The following is an 18,332-nucleotide window of genomic DNA, read 5'->3' on the forward strand; positions in this document are numbered from 1 at the left end:
CTTGTCCCTCAGTTGATGTAAATGAAGGGCTGATGACTTGGCTTGGGAGCCCTTAGGTGCAAGGGTCAGAGCCACAGGCCTGCTCCCAGGCAAGAGGGGAGACGGGCCTACACGGTATGTGTGGGGTTGGCACAGGTGTCCTGGGTTTCCACATCTTAACGGCAATGCTCTGGACTCTCCCCAGAGAGGTCATGGACTTGGCTCTGGCAGAGGAGGCTGCTGCCATGGGCGGGCTATGAGGAGGAACATAGGAAGAAGCAAGGCTGGACACAGGGTAGCTCTAGGAGCCTCAGGGGTCAGATGGAAGACCGTGGCCAAAGACCTTTTCAGTTGGAAAAGTGTCCAGCTGGATTCATGTTTTAGAAACTCCCTTCTGGCTGTAGGGCTGAGGGATGGGAGGAAGCCGGGAGCCCGTTAGGGTTCACTGAGGACCAGAGGATAGGCTGGCTGCTCTCCCTCTGAGGCAGGGTCTGACACCACCTCACCCGCCTGGCCACTCACACTATGTACCCCAAGGCCTCCATCTCTGTTTCTGGTTTCCACAAAGAGATCAGTTCATGAGGGTCCCTGGTGAGATTTCCATGAAGGACACTTGGGAAAAATGTCTTCCTGGTGGTCTTTAAAGCAACTGCGAATGGGATTTTGCTGAACCACAAAGTTGCTTTTTATTTATTTATTTATAGCAGTTTTTTTTTTTTTCTTTTGGCTAGGGCCGGGTTTGAACCCGCCACCTCCAGTATATGGGGCCGGCGTCCTACTCATTTGAGCCACAGGCTCCTCCCCGAAGTTGCTTTTTAATCTTTCAGATTTTTAACATGCTTAAAGGAACACACTTTCCTTTCCATTGGCTATTAGAAGGCCTAGAGCAGGACTCTTAACTAAGACCCATGGACTAACAGGGAGCTACAGTTACAGTTCAGGGGCCCATGAACTTGGATGGGAAACTAACTCTATCCTACTCCCCTCTAACAGCATATCCTTCAGTTACACATAAGGCAAAAACAAGGGACCCTCTGGTATTGGAAGTGCCTGGAACTTTGTCACATATATTTTTTTGGCTGCATCACAGTTGTTGCTGATATCTTGAAATGTTTATGATCAGCACTATTTCAACATTACAGTAACTATTGGGCCCATCGTTGGGTCCTGTGATTCAATAATGTGTGTGTGTGTGTATGTGTGTACTTCATGAATTTGATTTTTAGTATTTGGTACCTAGGTTTTACCATGATTGGTTTCCTGTATAATTTTTTGCATTTTATTCTTGGTATTTAAAGCTTTTATTCTGAGAAGTTCACAGAAAAGTTCCCACCCCAGCCTGTGTCTCATCCACCTGTAGCCACATGTGTGTTCAATGTGCAGCTTCTCTTGCACCTGAGATCTTCTCTAGGACAGGGACAGTGCTTGCTGTCTGTCACTCGGTGCTGTGTGCTGGATTCCTATTTGTTTCATTGAATTAAAGCCAAATGTTTTGGCAAAATGGGCCAAGAGGAGGCCCGGATCTCCTGAACTGTGCTTGCAACCTCACCCAGCCCCTAGTCTGGTCAGCCTGAGTTCCCTGCAGCCCAGCTAGCCCCCAACCATGTTCCATCTGATGTACCTTAAGGTCACCAGATCGAAATCTGTTGGAGGTCACCACCACCTCATGGGCCACAGCATTTACAATGAGAAGGGCTATCCAAAAACCTCTTTGTGTTTGGTGATTAGAGCTATGCTGCCCCACTGTCCTGTCATCTGAAACTTGGGAAGACTTGTTTCTGTCTCTTCCGTTCCTTGCTTTATAAAAATAAAAGTTGAGCTTTTGGAGGCGAGTCAAATCACACACTAGAGAAGAAATTAGAGCTACAATGGACCAATTTAAACGCCTGCACATTGTAATGTACTTTTCAAAAACAGGGAGTGGCTGTTAGAGAAAATCAAAACAGCTCCAGAAGAAAAACAACACGCTGGGAGAGTCTCAGGCCCACTTCCCAGAGCGCAGCCTTCCGGGTCAGCTGCCCTTCCCCAACGTCCTGTCTCTTTTCTCTTTGCCTTTCGCTGGTTCTCCTTTGAAGGTTCCCCTCCGCCCAGTGCAGGCCCAGGGAGGGTGTGCTGGTTCCCAGTGGGTGCTTGCTTAACAACCAGCTGACGACCGAGAAGAAGGAACTACCAAACAATCTAGCCAATGTCAAGAAAAGGTTTTATTTGTATTTTTCTTTGTAAAGTAATACTTGATCTTTCTGGAAAATTCACAAAGTGACTAAAAGAAAAAATAAGGAAAAAAAAAAAACTTCCAGTGGTGGTTTCATCAAACACAGCTGGTCATCCTTTACCAAGATGCCTGCCTTCAAGGTCACTGTACCTCTGCTCCATGGCAAGGAGAGAGGAACCCGAAGGTCACAAAAGGTATATTTTGCCCATTCTCCCTGGCTCTGACCCAGTCATATGGACCCTCTAATGACAAGACCTCCCAGCCTTTCTCTATATGTGTATATTTTTCTGATTGTTAATGTCTTATTTTGCTTTTATTAGCTGTAGAGTTGTGACTACTCAATATATAATTTTGTCTCTTTTTGTATTATCCTCATAGCCTAAAAATTTCCCTTCATCATTTCATGTTAAGCTTACTTTTTGTTGGTTGCATTATATTCTAAAGTGTACCATAATTTACTTAACTAATTCCCTGTTACTGGCCACTAAGGTTGTTTCTAGTTTTGTTTTGTTTCGCCATTTTAAATAATGCTGCGGTGAACTTTTTGGTGCATTAAACTTATACCCATCTGGTCTACTTCAACAACATTGGGCTTACTCTGTACGAGGCATTGTGGGAAACTGGGGGATAAACAGGACACAATCCCGTCACATAAAATGCATATATAAATAACTTTAGTCCAAAGTGGATTGTAGTTACTATGGACAAAATAACTAGAACTGGGCTACAGAAGAGTTTTGCCTGGACTTAATGCGAGTTTAAGAAAGTCACAGGATGGCTCGGCACCCGTAGCACAGTGGTTATGGCGCCAGCCACATACAGCGAGGCTGGCAGGTTCGAACCTGGCCCAGGCCAGCTAAACAATAATGACAACTGCAACAAAAAATAGCAGAATGTTGTGGCAGGCGCCTGTAGTCCCAGCTACTTGGGAGACTGGGGCAAGAGAATTGCTTAAGCCCAAGACTTGGAGGTTGCTGTGAACTGTGATGCCACGGACTCTACTGAGGGTAACATAGTGAGACTCTGTCTTAAAATAAAGAAAGAAAAGAAAGGAAAAAGAGAAAGTCACAGGAGAAAAATCTGAGACTTTGCAGCCACAGCCTAGGGTAAGCTGGGGAGTGGGCAGTCCAGCAGAGGTAGTTGGTTTGGAGGGTGACCTATGCCAGCAGGCAGGTGTCACCTGAAGCAGAAGCAGCAAGTGGGCGGCATAGCTTGCACTAAGTCAGGTGACTGGCAGCAGCTGCAGTGGACCCAGAGGGATGGAGGAGGAGGGACAACACACTGCTAACATGGCTGTCCCCAGCCCAAGAGGGTCACTGACCTCAGGTGAAGCCCAGGCCTGGCATTAGTTTCTGTGATGCCTGAAACTGTGTTCCTTCAGTTGAGACCTCTTTGATCTATTCAAATCAATTTTCATGATGGGTCCAGGTATCTCAGATGGTGCTTTTCAGAGCCTCTGTTGGAGGGCCTTCAGTCTGAACAGATAGAAGAGAATTGCCTGGAAGTCCCCAGCTGGTGGAAGAGAGGGGAGCAGAAAGCTGAGAGGCCGAAGAGAGAGACTCTTTGCCTGCCTGGCACCCTGGGCTTACTCTCCCAGCTCAGCCACAGTCAGAGGCCGGACTTGTTCTCCTTCCTGCCATCTCCAGTGCCTTGGCTGTTTGACAAACACACGGGCCTCTGGCTGTATCGCCCAACTGGGAATACAGGGAGGGTGTTGGTGGTGGGGTGTGGGCCTGTCCCCCACCCACCAGCCCCCACTGATCTCCTGTGGTCCTTCCCTCAGCCCGTGCAGGTGCCATGACTCAGCAGCCCCAGGAGGGCTTCGACAGGAGCGTGGAGGATGCCCAGGCGTGGATGAAGGCCGTGCAGGAGCGGTTGCAGGTCAATGACAACACCCAGGGGCCCCGAGCAGCCCTGGAGGCCAGGCTCCAGGAGACGGAGGTATGCCGAGGCCTGGGACACACCCCTCAGATCTCAGGTTCCCTGTCTGTTAAATGGCAGGGGTGGGCTTGGTCAGTGCTTCTCAAACTTTCAAGTATATACACATCTCCAGGAGATTTTGTTTCAATGCAGATTCTTTCAGGTAGATGGACGTAGGGCCCAGGAGTCTGCATTTCTGACAAGTTCTAGGTAATGCTGTTGTTGCTGGTCAGTGGGCCACACTCAGTGGGAAGGGAGTAAAGCACCTTTGGCCCTCCTATTCTGGCAGGGGCTCTTGTGCAGCCAGGTCTGGCTTCCCCAGCTGCCCCAGGCCTGGCTTTCTGCCCCTTCCCTGTTTCCGTGTGGCTGGGGCCCCTGCTAGGTCTGGGTTGGCCCAGGTCTGCCTTCAGCAGGGTGGTGAGGGGGCTCTTTCAGTGATGGGAGTGACACCCTGAGCTCCTTTAGAGCCAGAAACTTACTTTACCCACCCACATTACACAGGCAGGGCCTTAGTCCAAGCAGCACTAAAAGGCAGGGGCAGGTGCCCAGTGCCCTGGCAGACATCATGGTGCCCCATTCTGAGAGGGGGCTGCCAGGGCACAAGGGGCACGAACCCTGAACTAAGAGTCAGAGACCTGATTTACACTCTATATGCTGATGCCGGAGTGCTGTGTGACCTTAGCCAAGTACCTGTCCTTCTCTGGGCCTCATTTTCCCAACCGTAAGTGAAGCAGTTGACTTATACACACTTCTGGGGTCATGTCCATTTAGATATCCCACAATTCTAATTTATCATCCAACAACAGTTGCTCTTAGGGAAGGGCCTACCTTCTCCTGTGGCCGGCTGGAAGTGATGGTGACCTCACCTCTAGTTCTCTGTGTGTTTCCTCTTTGTGAGTGGTCTTATTGATTTTTTGCATTTTATTATAAATATCTCATGCTTTTTTTGGAAGTAGACAGTAAAAATTAAGGATTTACATCGCTTTTCAAGTTTAATTTTTGGTTTAAGTGTCACCAGAACATCATGAGGAAGGAGGCACTGTCTGCATTTTGTAGTTGGGGAAATTGAGTCTGCACACGCCATTATCTCTGCCTGGAGAGCTTTCCCATTCCCAGTCAAGCTTTCTTCTTTGTTTATCTCCCCCTCCAGTGGGGAAACCTCCCTGACAGATCACAAAAGAGCAGACTACTTTTTCTGTCTGCCATCCCCATGCCAGGACCTGGGGCTATAGAAGCAGGTGAGGCACTCTCTGAGGGTTCACAGCCTAAGGGGAGACAGGTGTGCAAATAACCAGGGCAGCCACACAAGCGTGTATGAGCAGCATCCCTAGCATGGGTCTCATGATGCCATTCTCCTCCTCTAAAACCTTCCATGACTCCCCATTGCCTACCAAAGAAAAACCAAACTTTGCCTGCCATCTAAATTCTTCCACTATCTATCTGTTTTCTAGGCTTAGCTCCCCCGACTATCACACACCTCCCAAGCTCACACCTGTCTCCTGTTGGCAGAAAACCTCTTTGATTTCCTGTTATCAAGCCTTTGTCTGTGTGTTGCCTCTAGTTGGAATGCCGTTTTATTTGGGTCTGGGTGTGCATGAGAAATGAAACACTCCCTTGTCCATAAGTCTGTTCTGACCATCCTTTCTCCTCTCTCAGCCCCGACACCTGCCCTGCTCTGTCTGTGAGCACCACAGCCCTGCACGTGTACTCACTGTCGAAGGGCACTTAGCACTTGGAACTGTGTACCTTTTGTTGGAAGCTCTTTACCTCCTGGTGGTGGGTTTGGCTTAAGCAAAGGCAAGAGTGGCTCTTAGGAAGAGCTGTCAGCCAGGTCAGGGAGGATGGGAAAGCAGAGGCATAACTTCCATCAGGTGAGTCCAGGCAGAGGGGAGTCTTGTCCTGGGTTCTCTGCCACTTTTTCTTCCCACAAGGTTCAGGCACATTTTGTTTTCTAATTACTTTGCCATTTCAAAACTGATTTTGCAATCGGAAAATATTTCTCTCTTGCCGTCTGGGGAGTGGGAACAGCTAATGCCTTCCCCGCCTACCCACGGACCTTCCCTCTTGTGAGTCCTTCACCAACTCAGTTAAGGACATTCTGTCTCCAGGCCCGTTTGCCACACTACCAAGGACACAGGTTCCAATCCAGTTCTGACCTTTAGTAACTGTGTTGCCAGGAATGGGGCCCATGCCCTCCTAGAATCTGTAAAGTGGAGGACGAACCTCCTCGCCCCTTGTGTTGACAAAAGGTTGGGGAGATTCGAGAATCCTCAAGGAGGTGAACACCTTCTGCAAAAGTGCCTGGAGAGCCCCCAGGGCTCGGAAGTAGAGAGCTTGGGTGCTGGGGCCAGGAGGCCTGGTCTCCAGTGTCTGCTAGGCTGTGGCAACTCAGGAGAGTTTTCCAGAGCTCCCTAAGTTTCAGCTTGCTCCTGGGAAAGGGATATTTGCTATCTTGAGGGAAGGAGCGAGTGTACTAAGACAAATAACTTGCGGACATACTTGGTGGCACAGTGCAGGGCATTCTTGCAGAGCTGGCCACACAGAGGCCCTTGTTTCCTGTGGTTTTAGACGGTGGGGTATGTACCATGTGCACTGTTCCTGCCCAGCCCCCAGCATGCATGTCGTTTTCTTTGCTGTCTGGTTCCCAGTCTCCACAGTCTTGCACCTGGGTCCTCAACCGTGTAGCTTCCTCACAGGCTTCTAGGCCCTCCTCCTGGTCAGGGGCACCCTAGCATTTCCAGGGGCTTGACTTCCAACAGGCAGATGTACCCATTCCTAAATATGTCTTGCTCTTCTATCTTTGCACAAGCCTCCTCTTATTATCTGCATTATCTCTAATGCTTACTTGCCAAGGCCACCTTCTCCCCGAAGCCTTCTTGGACTTTTCCATCCCTCCTTGAGCTCCATAATGCTTTGTGGTCTCCTATGGCTCTTTTTGTGTTCATTGTCGGCTGTGTCCTTTTCATCCAGGACCCTCACACCCAGCATACTGCTCAGCTGTTTGTCACTGGTCTTGGCTGTGTGGAGGAAAAAAACCTGATAAATCCCCTCCTTCCACTTTCCTGGGCTTCTGATTCTCTCCTCCCCAAGGTTTTTCCCTTCCCCGAATCCCCACATTACCGTTGCCCTCATTGGCTGCTTCAGATGGGAGTAATTTTGTGGCTGCAGTTCTAGCACTTCCTTCCCTGTGGGCACAGCAGCCTCTGCCAAGCCCTTCTGGACCCCATCCTTGCTGGCGTTGGACTGGCCTCACATGCCAGCCAAGAGCAGAATCATCAGGGCAGCGAAGGATGGTGTAATCTACTTCTCGAAATTTGGCTTTGGCAGCTCTGCCATGGCCTCTGGCCTCTCTTGGCTTCAGGCCCACAACAAACATCACACTGGTCTATATTTCAGGGCAGATATTTCTGCTTTGGGTTAAGTAGGGCTGGGTTCTGCCTGCCTTTGGACCAGCCAGTCCGCTCTCCCTTTAGCAGGGAGCCATCAAATTCACTCCTTTGAAAAGGGCAGTGGGTCTCAGGGTCTCAGTGTCCACCCCCACTGCCCAACTCCTCAACTCCCAGTCCAGCCTGTGTCTCCTAAATGAGGATAAGGTCAGAGGCCTGGAGCAAAGCACACAATCAGGACACTAGGCTCTGAAGAAGGAGCCATTGTCCTCTGGAGACTTTCTGGGCCTGGATGGCTTCTCCTGGGTGTGGCAAAGAGAGACTGAATTTCTCTCCTTCCCCCAAGTTGCTGGCTTCCCTTGATTTACAGAGCTGGATTGCACCTGAGCTCAATTGGGCAACAGGTATAGAGGAGTTCTCTGGCTGCTGCAGAGTTTTTCTGCAGAGCTCATGGTTTTGTGGGTCTCTAACTCTCTTGTTTGTAAAACTGGAATTATCATGGTGCTTATGTTGCTTGCTTGGGGAGTGAGAAGTCTCCTTCACAACTTCAACAGTCAGAAATAACTTCTTATTATAATTTTTTAATCAAATTAATTCTCTCTCTGGATGGGAAAAAAATTCATCCTCCACCATGTTGTGGGACCCTGCTCCTGAGTGGCATGAAATGCCCAGAACATTCCACAGTGGTGCTTGGATCTTTAGCCCATGCTAGCTATAGTGGTAGTTTTTTACATTGCCACTCACTGCTGAGAGGGACTCCGGGGTCCCTGTCTGGGTGCTTGTTACAGCTACTACCCTCTGGGACCTTGCCACATCCTGCTACTTGGCCAAATCAACTCTTTCTTTGTCTTAGGGAATCTCTCTGCTCATTGCTTTGCCTGTGCCCCCAGGCCCTCATATGCACAGAAAGGCAACTGTGGGCCGAGCTTGTACAATCCTGTTTGAATTACACACAACGGATGTACACAGGTCAGGAGTCCCTCTATACTACCACCACCACCACTGACATCGTCGTCATCAATCATTATCATACTAAATGACAGAAAGGATTGGGACCAGTGTCCAATTGCTTAATAGTTTGGACAGTACACTAACTTACATCCATGTTTTAATTAATAGTATTTTAAAAATTAATATTATAGCTCTGTGAAGTAACAGATTGTAATCACTGTCTCAGGATAAAAAAGGAAGACCCGTACTAGTCGAGTGACCTGCCGAGGGTTGCACAACCGTCTGTGGGGCAGCATTTGACATTTCAGGGGCCCATCCCTCACCTTACCCACAGAGAAGGGTCAGAGACAACTATGCCACTGGAACACCAGTCTGAGGAAATGGACCGCCAGTCCCCCAGGAGACAGGCTGGGGATCTGAGCTTGAGCTTTAGGCAAGTGTGCTGTCAGGAAGTACAGATCCAAAGGCATTAAAAGATGATAAGGCCCAGGTGCAGGGGCTCACACCTGTAATCCCAGAATGTTGGGTAGCTGAGGTGGGCGATGGCTTGAGGTTAGGAGTTTAAGACCAGCCCGCACAACATAGCAAGACCCTGACTCTGCAAAAATTTTTTTAAAAAATTAGCTGAGTGTGGTGATGCAGCCTGTAGTCTCATCTACTTGGGAGGCTGAGGCAGGAGGATGACTTGAGTCCAGGAGTTTGAGGGTATAGTGGGCCATGACCATGCTACTTACTGTACTCCAGCCGGGGCAACAGAGCGAGACCCTGTCTCAAAAGAGAAAAGATAATATTAATAGTCAACAATTAGTGACTAGGAATGTGGCACGGACCAGGCAGCATGCTAATGGCTCTCCCTGCATTGCCTTGCTTACCATAACTCTGGCAGCCTGTGATCTTCTCCCATTTCATAGGCATAGAGGATTTAAACCCCATGACAAAGGTCACACAGGTAGTAGGGAGTAGCCTTGGAATTGGAATCCAGTCATATTTCACTACAGAGACCAAACTTTAGCTACCAATGAACTGGAATAATAACAACGAATAATGACAATAGCTAATGTTAATTGGAGACTATTTGTATGCCATCATGTGTTAGTCTTAGTCCTTCAAGAAGCTGACTCCAAGATGTGATTAAGTGTGTGGCATTTATTAGGGGAACCTCTGCTGAGAAAAGCTGAAGACGGGGACCTGGGAGAGTCTAGGAATGACAGGGTGAGAGGGATGCAGGTATGACCCCAAGGCCAGGAGAGCAGCAAGGGTGGTGGGGGCGGGTGGAGGCATCTCAGATTGCCGTGGATTCTGAGGGAGTTTTCAAGGCTATAAGCTGTCCTTGAGTTAAAGTCATGCACACAGCATCTTCCAGGACTGGACCCTCTGTTCTTGGTCTCTGGGGGGAGCAGCCTCAGGAGCTGCAAAAGCAGAGCTGATTCCAGAGCCTCAGCTGGGCTCCTGGTCGAGCTGGTCCCTGCAGTCCACCTCAGAGACAGATCCTCAGATGCACTCTGTGACACGCACTTTATGTGCATTTTCTCATTTAATCCTGACCAAACATCTGAAAGGAAAATACTCTTAATACCACCACCTTACCAGTCCAAGGAGAGAATGAACCGTGTCTGAGGTCACACAGCTAGAAATAAAAGGAATTTAGACTCACGGGAAGGCACAGGGTGGTTTTCTGCCAACTTCTGTAGCTCCTGCCTCCCACCCTCAAACCATTAGCAAGCTGCCCAGGGCACCAGAAGAAGGTGTGCAGGGGCTGGGGTTCACATCACAGCCTCGGGTCCTGGCTTCTGGTGCCATACCACTGTCTTCCCAAGCCTGTGCCCATCTGCATTTTGCCTAACCCCGGAAACTGGCATTTCTGTCCACAACAGAAAATATGCCAGCTGGAGCCCGAGGGGCGTGTGAAGGTGGACTTGGTGCTGCGGGCAGCTGAAGCCCTCTTAGCATGCTGCCCCAGGGACCAGAAGCCCGAGATCCTGGCCCGGCTGAAGGACATCAAGGCCCAATGGGAAGAAACGGTCACCTACATGACTCACTGTCACAGGTAACGCAGCCAGGGACCTCTGCCCAGGGGACATTTTTCTAGTCCTTAGACTTTTGAGGACAGGATGTTCTCTTGGGATTTGGGCCAGTCTTGCCTGCCTCTTTCTAATTATAATCCAGCTTAATGACAGTAATAGACATTGGGCTCTTAGCACGTCTTCCCAACACTTCTTAGTAGACTTGGCCACATGCAAGGGTTTCAGCCAAATGGCAGGATGGCTCTGGAGAAAGAAGGCCCATTGCTGGCCGACCCTGCAGCCCAGATTCCCTCTCTGAACCTGGGAGCCAAGTGGTGGTTGGGTGGAGTGGGGGGAAGAGCAGAGACTCAGACGGGGCATTGACTCTTGCCCTGCTGATCACTTCCTTTGTGGCCTTAGGAAAGTTACTTGACCTCCCTGAGCTTCAAGTGCCTCCTCTGGACAATGAGGGTAATCAGGTGCTTCTTGGAGTGTGTCAGGAGGATGGAAGAGGCTAGTAAATGGCAAGAACAAGGCACGGTGCTTGGCATAAAGTAGGCCCTCGGTAAACAAGAGCTGCTAGTGTACTCTCTCCATTCCTGTAAGGCTAGAATGGGAGTGGAGACAGGAAGGAAATTTGTACAGTGCTTTCTTCTTCCGAAACCCTGGTGCTTGGAATTCCAAAAGAACGGTTTAATACTGATTAGAGAGATAGAGCCACCTCTATGTTACAGGCTGGGAAACTGAGGTAGGTGAAGAGGCAGGTTTACGAGGGAGTCCACACACCCTTTGGAACCCATGTGCAGGCCCCCAGTCTTCCATCCCCACTGTGTGTGACAAGCCCACAGATAAGATGGTAGGTGGCCGTACACATTTCCAGAGAATGTCTTTCCTGGCTGATATAGGACGTGCATGTGCTAAGGGTTGGGGACAACTGTATTCAGAGTCCCAACACCAGAGAGAAACGATTGGAAGTGTCTGTGCGTAGACAGTGGGAGCCAGGGCCAGAATTTGGGGTCCTGGAAGAGACAGGCTGCCTGCCCAATGCTGGTGGTTCTGGGACCAAGTCTGGATTCTGAGGCATCTAGACAGAGTGGGTAGGGATAGGGGGTCACTGCATAGGGGGCAGGGGTCTTGTTCAGGTGGACTGAGGGAAGGCTTAGAATCTGGGTGGCAACTAGCTGCCCAGGTGATTCTGAGGATAGAAAGGGCATGATTGTGCCCCCATCCCACAGCCCCCTGGTATTGGGGAGGGCCACAGCAGGAGCAGTTGGGCTCCCTCATGGCTGCTGTCTCTGCCAACAGCCGCATTGAGTGGGTGTGGCTGCACTGGAGTGAGTACCTGCTGGCCCGAGATGAGTTCTACCGCTGGTTCCAGAAGATGACAGTCACACTGGAGCCCCCAGTGGAACTGCAGCTAGGCCTGAAGGAGAAGCAGTGGCAGCTGAGCCATGCCCAGGTGCTCCTCCACAACGTGGACAGCCAGGCCGTGCTCCTGGACCGGCTGCTGGAGGAGGCAGCCTCCCTATTCAACAGGATTGGGGACCCCAGTGTGGACGAAGATGCCCAAAAGAGGATGAAGGCCGAGTATGACACAGTGAAGGCCAAAGCTCAGGTGAGGCTTGCTGGGCTGTCTCTCCACTCACCCATTCACTTCTCCACCCCATCTACCCATCCAGCCACCTGTTTGCCCACTATCACTCTAATTATTCACCTGTTCACTATCACTCACCCACCTTCCACGCACCCTCCCTCCCAACCATCCATCTACTCACCTGTCTATCTCCCACCATTAAACTACTAATCTCCCATTCACCATCCACCCACCCGTCACCCCGTCCACTTGCGTACCTGACTTCTTCCACTTACCCTCCTACACATAACTCATTTGCTGGACTCACTCATCCATCTACCTTTCCACCAGCCTCACCAATCTCCTATTCATCTCGTCACCTAATCTAATCACCTGCTCACCTTTTGATCTACTCCTTCACCTACCTGTCAACCCACTCACCTTTTCACCTACTATTCACTCCTCCCATCTCTCCACTATCTAACTACTCACTATCTACTACCTACCATCACCCACTTGTTTATCCAACCAACCACCCATGACCTAACTGCCCATCCAACAAGCTGCCTTCCACCCACCTATCCACCCACTATCTGCCATCCAGACATCCCTTGCTCAGTGCTTAATCACATTAAGGTGTGATGACGGCTGGCTGATAGACTGTGATGTTTGCTCTCACCAGAACAGCCTCCCTCCTCTCCTCCCTTCTCTTTTCTCCCTCTCCCCCCCTCCTCTCTTCCCTCTCTCCTCCCGCCCATCCTTCAGTGTTTCCTCCTCTGCTCTCTCTTGCCCTTTCCCCATCCCTCTGTCTAGCCTTTGTTTGCATTCCTTCACCTCACTCTTGCCTTTATTTTGAAACAGTTCATTGAGTTATTAAGTTCCAGTATTATTTATCTAGAAATACTATTTGGTTCTTTACTATGTCTACCTGTTCTTTTTTTAAAATTATGCCTTTTCCCCTGAAATTTTGCCTTCTTCCCAGACACAGCTTATGTTCTTTTTTTTTTGAAACAGAGTCTCACTATGTCACCCTTGGTAGAGTGCCATAGTGTCACAGCTCACAGCAACCTCAAACTCTTAGGTTTAAGCGATTTTCTGGCCTTAGCCTCCCAAGTAGCTGGGACTACAGGTGCCCACCACAGTGCCCGGCTATTTTCTTTTTGTTGCAGTTGTTTAGCTGGCCCAGCCGGGTTTGAACCCACCAACCCCGGTGTATGTGGCTGGCACCATAACCACTGTGCTATGGGCGCTGAGCCACAGTTTATGTTCTTAACCATTTTGAGCATACCTACTTTACAGTCCCCATCAGGTTGTGCTGGTAGCTGAAGTTCCAGGGTCTAATGCTGTTCTCTTTGGGGGTTTTGTATTTTGAGCTGAGGGGTCATCCTAAACAGGGCTTTATCTGGGACATTCCCTGAAGGTGGCTTTGTGTTTGCTTCATGGTTTCTATTTTGATTTCAATGTACTAACTTGGGGGTTTCTGAATCAAGTGGGTACCCTAAATGTGAGCCCCAAGCCAATATCATGCAACAGGCTCCTCACTCCATATTCTGAAAAGTTACTGGGTTTTTGTTTGTTTGTTTGGACTATTTTTAAAGCTTAGGCTGAACCACGAACCCTCCTTTCTCATGTTATGTTTATGGAAAGATTTGTTTCTAGTTCACCCTTTGGCTGGGTGGGTGGGGGTAGCCAATTGAAGTTCTGCAGTTTTGCAGTGGTCTTTGCTTCCTCTGGTCCAAAGTGGTACTTCTTATTCAAGCTTTAGCATTAAACACAAGCTTTTAGTAACCAAGATTTCGAGCACACTCGTGAGTTTAACAGGCTGGCGTCCATAGCATCTTTACTTCTTGTCCATGGGAACATCCCTTACCTTGGTGTGACATGGGCCTGCATTTTAATAGTGCTCATTATATTATATCCAGTATTTCTAGCTCTCTGTAGTGGAAGGCCATTCAGGTTATATAGTCCGCCACAGTGCTGGAACTAGAAGTCCCCTGGGTTTTTCATGCTGACAGTTTAAGGGAAATAAATTCTATAATGCACAAAGAAAAGAAATCCATTAGGAACAAGGCTGTGGCCCCTAGAATCTTAGGAAGACACCTATGTTCCGAGTCAGGCACTGCTGCTCCCCCACTGTGTGCCATCAGGACAGCTGCCCTCCCTGTAGCCAGGTCTTGAGGCTATAAGCTACATATGAACTCTTTGAAAACTGGCAAGCATTTCCCTATATAAAGGATCACCTCTGTTGTCAGTAGCAGTGAGAATAAATAGCATCAACAATGGCGTTTGGCAAACAGTAGGTGCTTGGAGCTAGTTATCGAATGAATGAGAACCCTACCCCTGCAGTTTGAAAGCAAGCTACCTGCAGGGCTCCATAGGGGAGTGACCAGAGGTTCCCAGATTGGTTGCGTAGGGGCCCGAATGGGCAGGCAAAGCAGGGGGCAGGCCTGGCTCCTGCACTTGTAGCCAGTGGCCTTCATCTGGCCCTGCCCAAGTCCCAAGGGGCAAGAGCAGGCTTAACAGCAGTTCTCCCTCCAGAGCTGCCACTTGGGACAGCAGTTTTCTTTCCAGAGCTGTCCCTCAAGACAGTCCTTTTACCCCAGTGACAGGGTAAGGGCCCTGTAAGCATCAGGCCTGGTGTTCTCTCCAGGGTCCACACCTACCCTCAGGGTAGGGAGATTCTCTGGGCTATGGTATATATTAACACCTCTGCTTTTAGCAGTGAGAGGCCACCATTCCTCATGCTAAGTAACAAGCCAGTGTTTCACCTATAAAAACCATTGTTTTTTTCAAGGAACTTATATACCTGCATTTTTATTAATTTATAAATAAGTTTAAGTAACTCAGATTTGGTATAATTGCTCCACAAAGAAGGAAGTGATCATTCTTACCTAAGGAGGTCAGATAGTCAAAGAAAGATTTCTAAAACAGATTTTTTTTTAAAAAACTAAGTCTTATACAGCATACATTTTAAGACCTGGCCTGGAGTAAATATGTTTTGTTTTGTCTTCCCCTCCCTGATTTTATTATAAAAGCCACTTTTGACATCCAAAATATTTCTTACCTAAGTTTTTTTTTTTTTTTTTTTTTAATTTGGTCAGGGCTGGGTTTGAAGCCGCCACCTCTGGCATGTGGGACCGGCACCCTACCCGCTGAGCCACAGGCACCACCCAACATCCAAAATGTTTCTTAGCAAAGCCTCTAGTGTTGAGAGACCCGCCCTCCCTGGACTATAGCCTTTGACCAACCCCTGGAGGGAGATTATTGATTAGGCCACCAGGTGAGGCCCAGAGAGGAGCAGCAGGCCAATTTCAACCCAAAGCTTTTGCAAGGGAAATAAAGACAGAGCAGGCTGGCTGTTGGGCTGGGTCTTTTTAACCAGCTGATTCTACTTTCAGAAAGGCCAGGCCAACAGCGCATCCTCCATCTCCCTGCTTCCCCTGGTGGCTTCCATAGGAGGCTTGTCTGCCTGGCACCGTGGCCATGAATCATAGCTATTGGTACAGCCCTTCAGAGAGACATAAGTCCACACCACCCCTGTTAATTGGTCAGGCTTTTTTTTTTTTATTAGTATTAGATCATAGCTGTGTACATTAATGCGATCGTGGGGCACCATGCACTGGTTTTATAAACAGTTCAACACATTTTCATCACACTGGTTAACATAGTCTTCCTGGCACTTTCTTAGTTATTGTGTGAAGACTATCATATTCTGCATTCACTAAGTTTCACATGTACCCTTGTAAGATGCACCACAGGTATAATCCCACCAATCACCCTCCCTCTGCCCAACCTCCCCCCTCTCCCCCTTCCCCTTCCCCTTATTCTTAGGTTATAACTGGGTTGTAGCTTTCCTATGAAAGCCATAATTTAGTTTCATAGTAGGGCTGAGTACATTGGATACCTTTTCTTCCATTCTTGAGATACTTTACTAAGAAGAATATGTTCCAGCTCCATCCATGTAAACATGAAAGAGGTAAAGTCCCCATCTTTCTTTAAGGCTGCATAATATTCCATGGTGTACATATACCACAATTTATTAATCCATTCGTGGATCAATGGGCACTTGGGCTTTTTCCATGACTTAGCAATTGTGAATTGGGCTGCAATAAACATTCTGGTACAAATATCTTTGTTATAATGTGATTTTTGGTCTTCTGTGTATATACATAGTAAAGGAATTATAGGATTATATGGCAGATCTATTTTTAGATCTCTAAGTGTTCTCCAAACATCTTTCCAAAAGGAATGTATTAATTTGCATTCCCACTAGCAGTGTAGAAGTGTTCCCTTTTCTCACATTCATGCCAACATCTCTGGTCTTGGGATTTTGTGATATGGGCTAATCTTACTAGAGTTAGATGGTATCTCAAGGTAGTTTTGATTTGCATTTCTCTGATGATTAAAGGTGATGAGCATTTTTTCATATGTCTGTAGGCCGTGAGCCTGTCTTCTTCAGAGAAGTTTCTCTTCAAGTCCCTTGCCCAGCCTGTGATGGGATCACTTGTTCTTTTCTTGCTTATACGTTTGAGTTTTCTGTGGATTCTGGTCATTAAACCTTTGTCAGAGACATAACCTGCAAATATCTTCTCCCATTCTGAGGGCCGTTTGCTTGCTTTACTTACTGTGTTAATTGGTTAGGTTTTGACAGTCCTGACAACTCTGCCCGGCTGCAGATGGTTTAATTGTTTGGTCTAATGAAAAGGTTGAGCACCATCCCATTTGTCAGCCTGTCATCCTCGGTGTGGCTGGGCCCGGCCAGGCCGGAGTCTGCTCTGTAGTTGTTATGGCTGGCACAGATCTCATCTGGAACCCTGCCCTGCCTGCCGTATACTCTTGAGTGCCTGCTCCCTCTCATGCAGACTTTTATTTACTCTGGACCTCGCTAAGTGCCAGCACCTCACCATTCACAGTTGAGCTGCTGGCTGGCACTTTTAGGAGGAGCTCACTTCCCTGCCACATCCATCAACATCAGTGTCAACCAGTCTCCGCTTGTTATTCTTGAACCACTTTGTTTCATAAATGAGCCTTTCCTGTAGATGGAGGATGCTCTTTGGGAGGGTTTTGATGGATGTAAATGAGCCCTCAGGAAAAGGGACCCAGCCAGGGAGCCTGCCAGGGAGGCCTCAGCCCTGACCACTGACTTCAGGGCTGCCAGCAGGAAGCATGAACAAGACTGCTCCCATGTTATGGTCCGCACTCAGATTCAAGCAGCACCTGTGTGTTAAGAGAACTTAGTTCTTCAAGGAACGGTCACTAGAGAAGGGCTCCTTCATCTCTAAAATTGGGATATTTTCTCCATTGGTTTGTTGTAAAAGTTTAAAGCATCAGTATTTCTAGATTTGGGGAGGATCATCTCAAAGGAGGAGAGGCATGTAGAAATAGCTAGGGAAGTTTTTCAAATCCACTTGTCTGTCTGCTCTTCCCAGGTGAGAACTTTCTTAGTTTCGTAGATGGTCAGGACCCCTCTGGACATGGCCTGGCTCCATGGTAAAGCTCTGAGGTCAGCCAACTATGGTTCGTATGCCAAATCCACCTTCTGTTTGTATAACCTGTGAGCTAAGAAGGGTGTTTTACATTTTTAAATGGTTGGGGAAAAAATGAAAAGTGAAATATGTCATGATGTGTGAAAACGATAAGATATCCACATTTCAGTGTTCATAATTAAAGTGTTGGAACAAAGCCATAGTTTATACGTTATCTGCTTATGTCCTTCAACATAAGTACCACACGAGCTGTTGAGTAGTTGCAACAGAAACCATTCGGCAAGCAGAGCTGAAAGCATTTCTATGCGGCCTGGATGGAGACAGGCTGGCAACTCCTGGGTTCGAGCAGGGATCTAGGAGTTGGACGCTTGCTGTTTGATTCCATCTGTAAAGCCCACATAAGTCCTATGACATCCCATGACATTTGCCATTTGCAGTGTTTTGTTTCTGTGATTGTTTTGAGTATTAAATAAGTATTAATTAATGCTTTCAAGTTCCAGGCACGCATAGGTGCTTATAAAATGAGAGTCACCTTTTCTTGGCTTTCCTTGAAAACTCCCCTCTGATGGCAAAGAGGTTTATTCCTCCTGCCACTCAGAATGCATTCACAGAGCCTGCCCTGAGACTGTGACTGTTATATCCTGAGAAGGACATAACAAGGGCAGCCTTGTCTGTGGGGCCCTCTCCATCCCCCAGCAGGGGACAATGGCAAAGACGAGCGCTGTGATACACGTAAAGTTGGATCCCAGTGTTTGGGAAACCCGGAGGGAACTTGTTAATTCAGCCTGGGGTAGTGGGCAAGGCTTAGGAGAAAGAAGGGGA

The 18,332-nt window shown here is 48.3% G+C and overlaps 1 protein-coding gene across 6 annotated transcripts in view; it reads left to right on the forward strand.

The window, feature by feature from the left end:
* SYNE3 (spectrin repeat containing nuclear envelope family member 3) overlaps window positions 1-18,332 on the forward strand; it is a 100,010-nt gene that overhangs the window by 37,785 nt on the left and 43,893 nt on the right. For all 6 annotated transcript variants that reach the window (XM_053601520.1, XM_053601523.1, XM_053601519.1 and 3 more), the window contains 3 exons: window positions 3,975-4,132; window positions 10,323-10,495; window positions 11,757-12,066. In XM_053601520.1, coding sequence (XP_053457495.1) covers window positions 3,989-4,132; window positions 10,323-10,495; window positions 11,757-12,066 — 627 coding nt within the window. In that variant the 5' untranslated portion in view covers window positions 3,975-3,988. The remainder of the gene's footprint in view (window positions 1-3,974; window positions 4,133-10,322; window positions 10,496-11,756; window positions 12,067-18,332) is intronic.

This window comes from Nycticebus coucang, chromosome 9, assembly GCF_027406575.1.
Source record: "Nycticebus coucang isolate mNycCou1 chromosome 9, mNycCou1.pri, whole genome shotgun sequence".
NCBI lineage: Eukaryota > Metazoa > Chordata > Mammalia > Primates > Lorisidae > Nycticebus > Nycticebus coucang.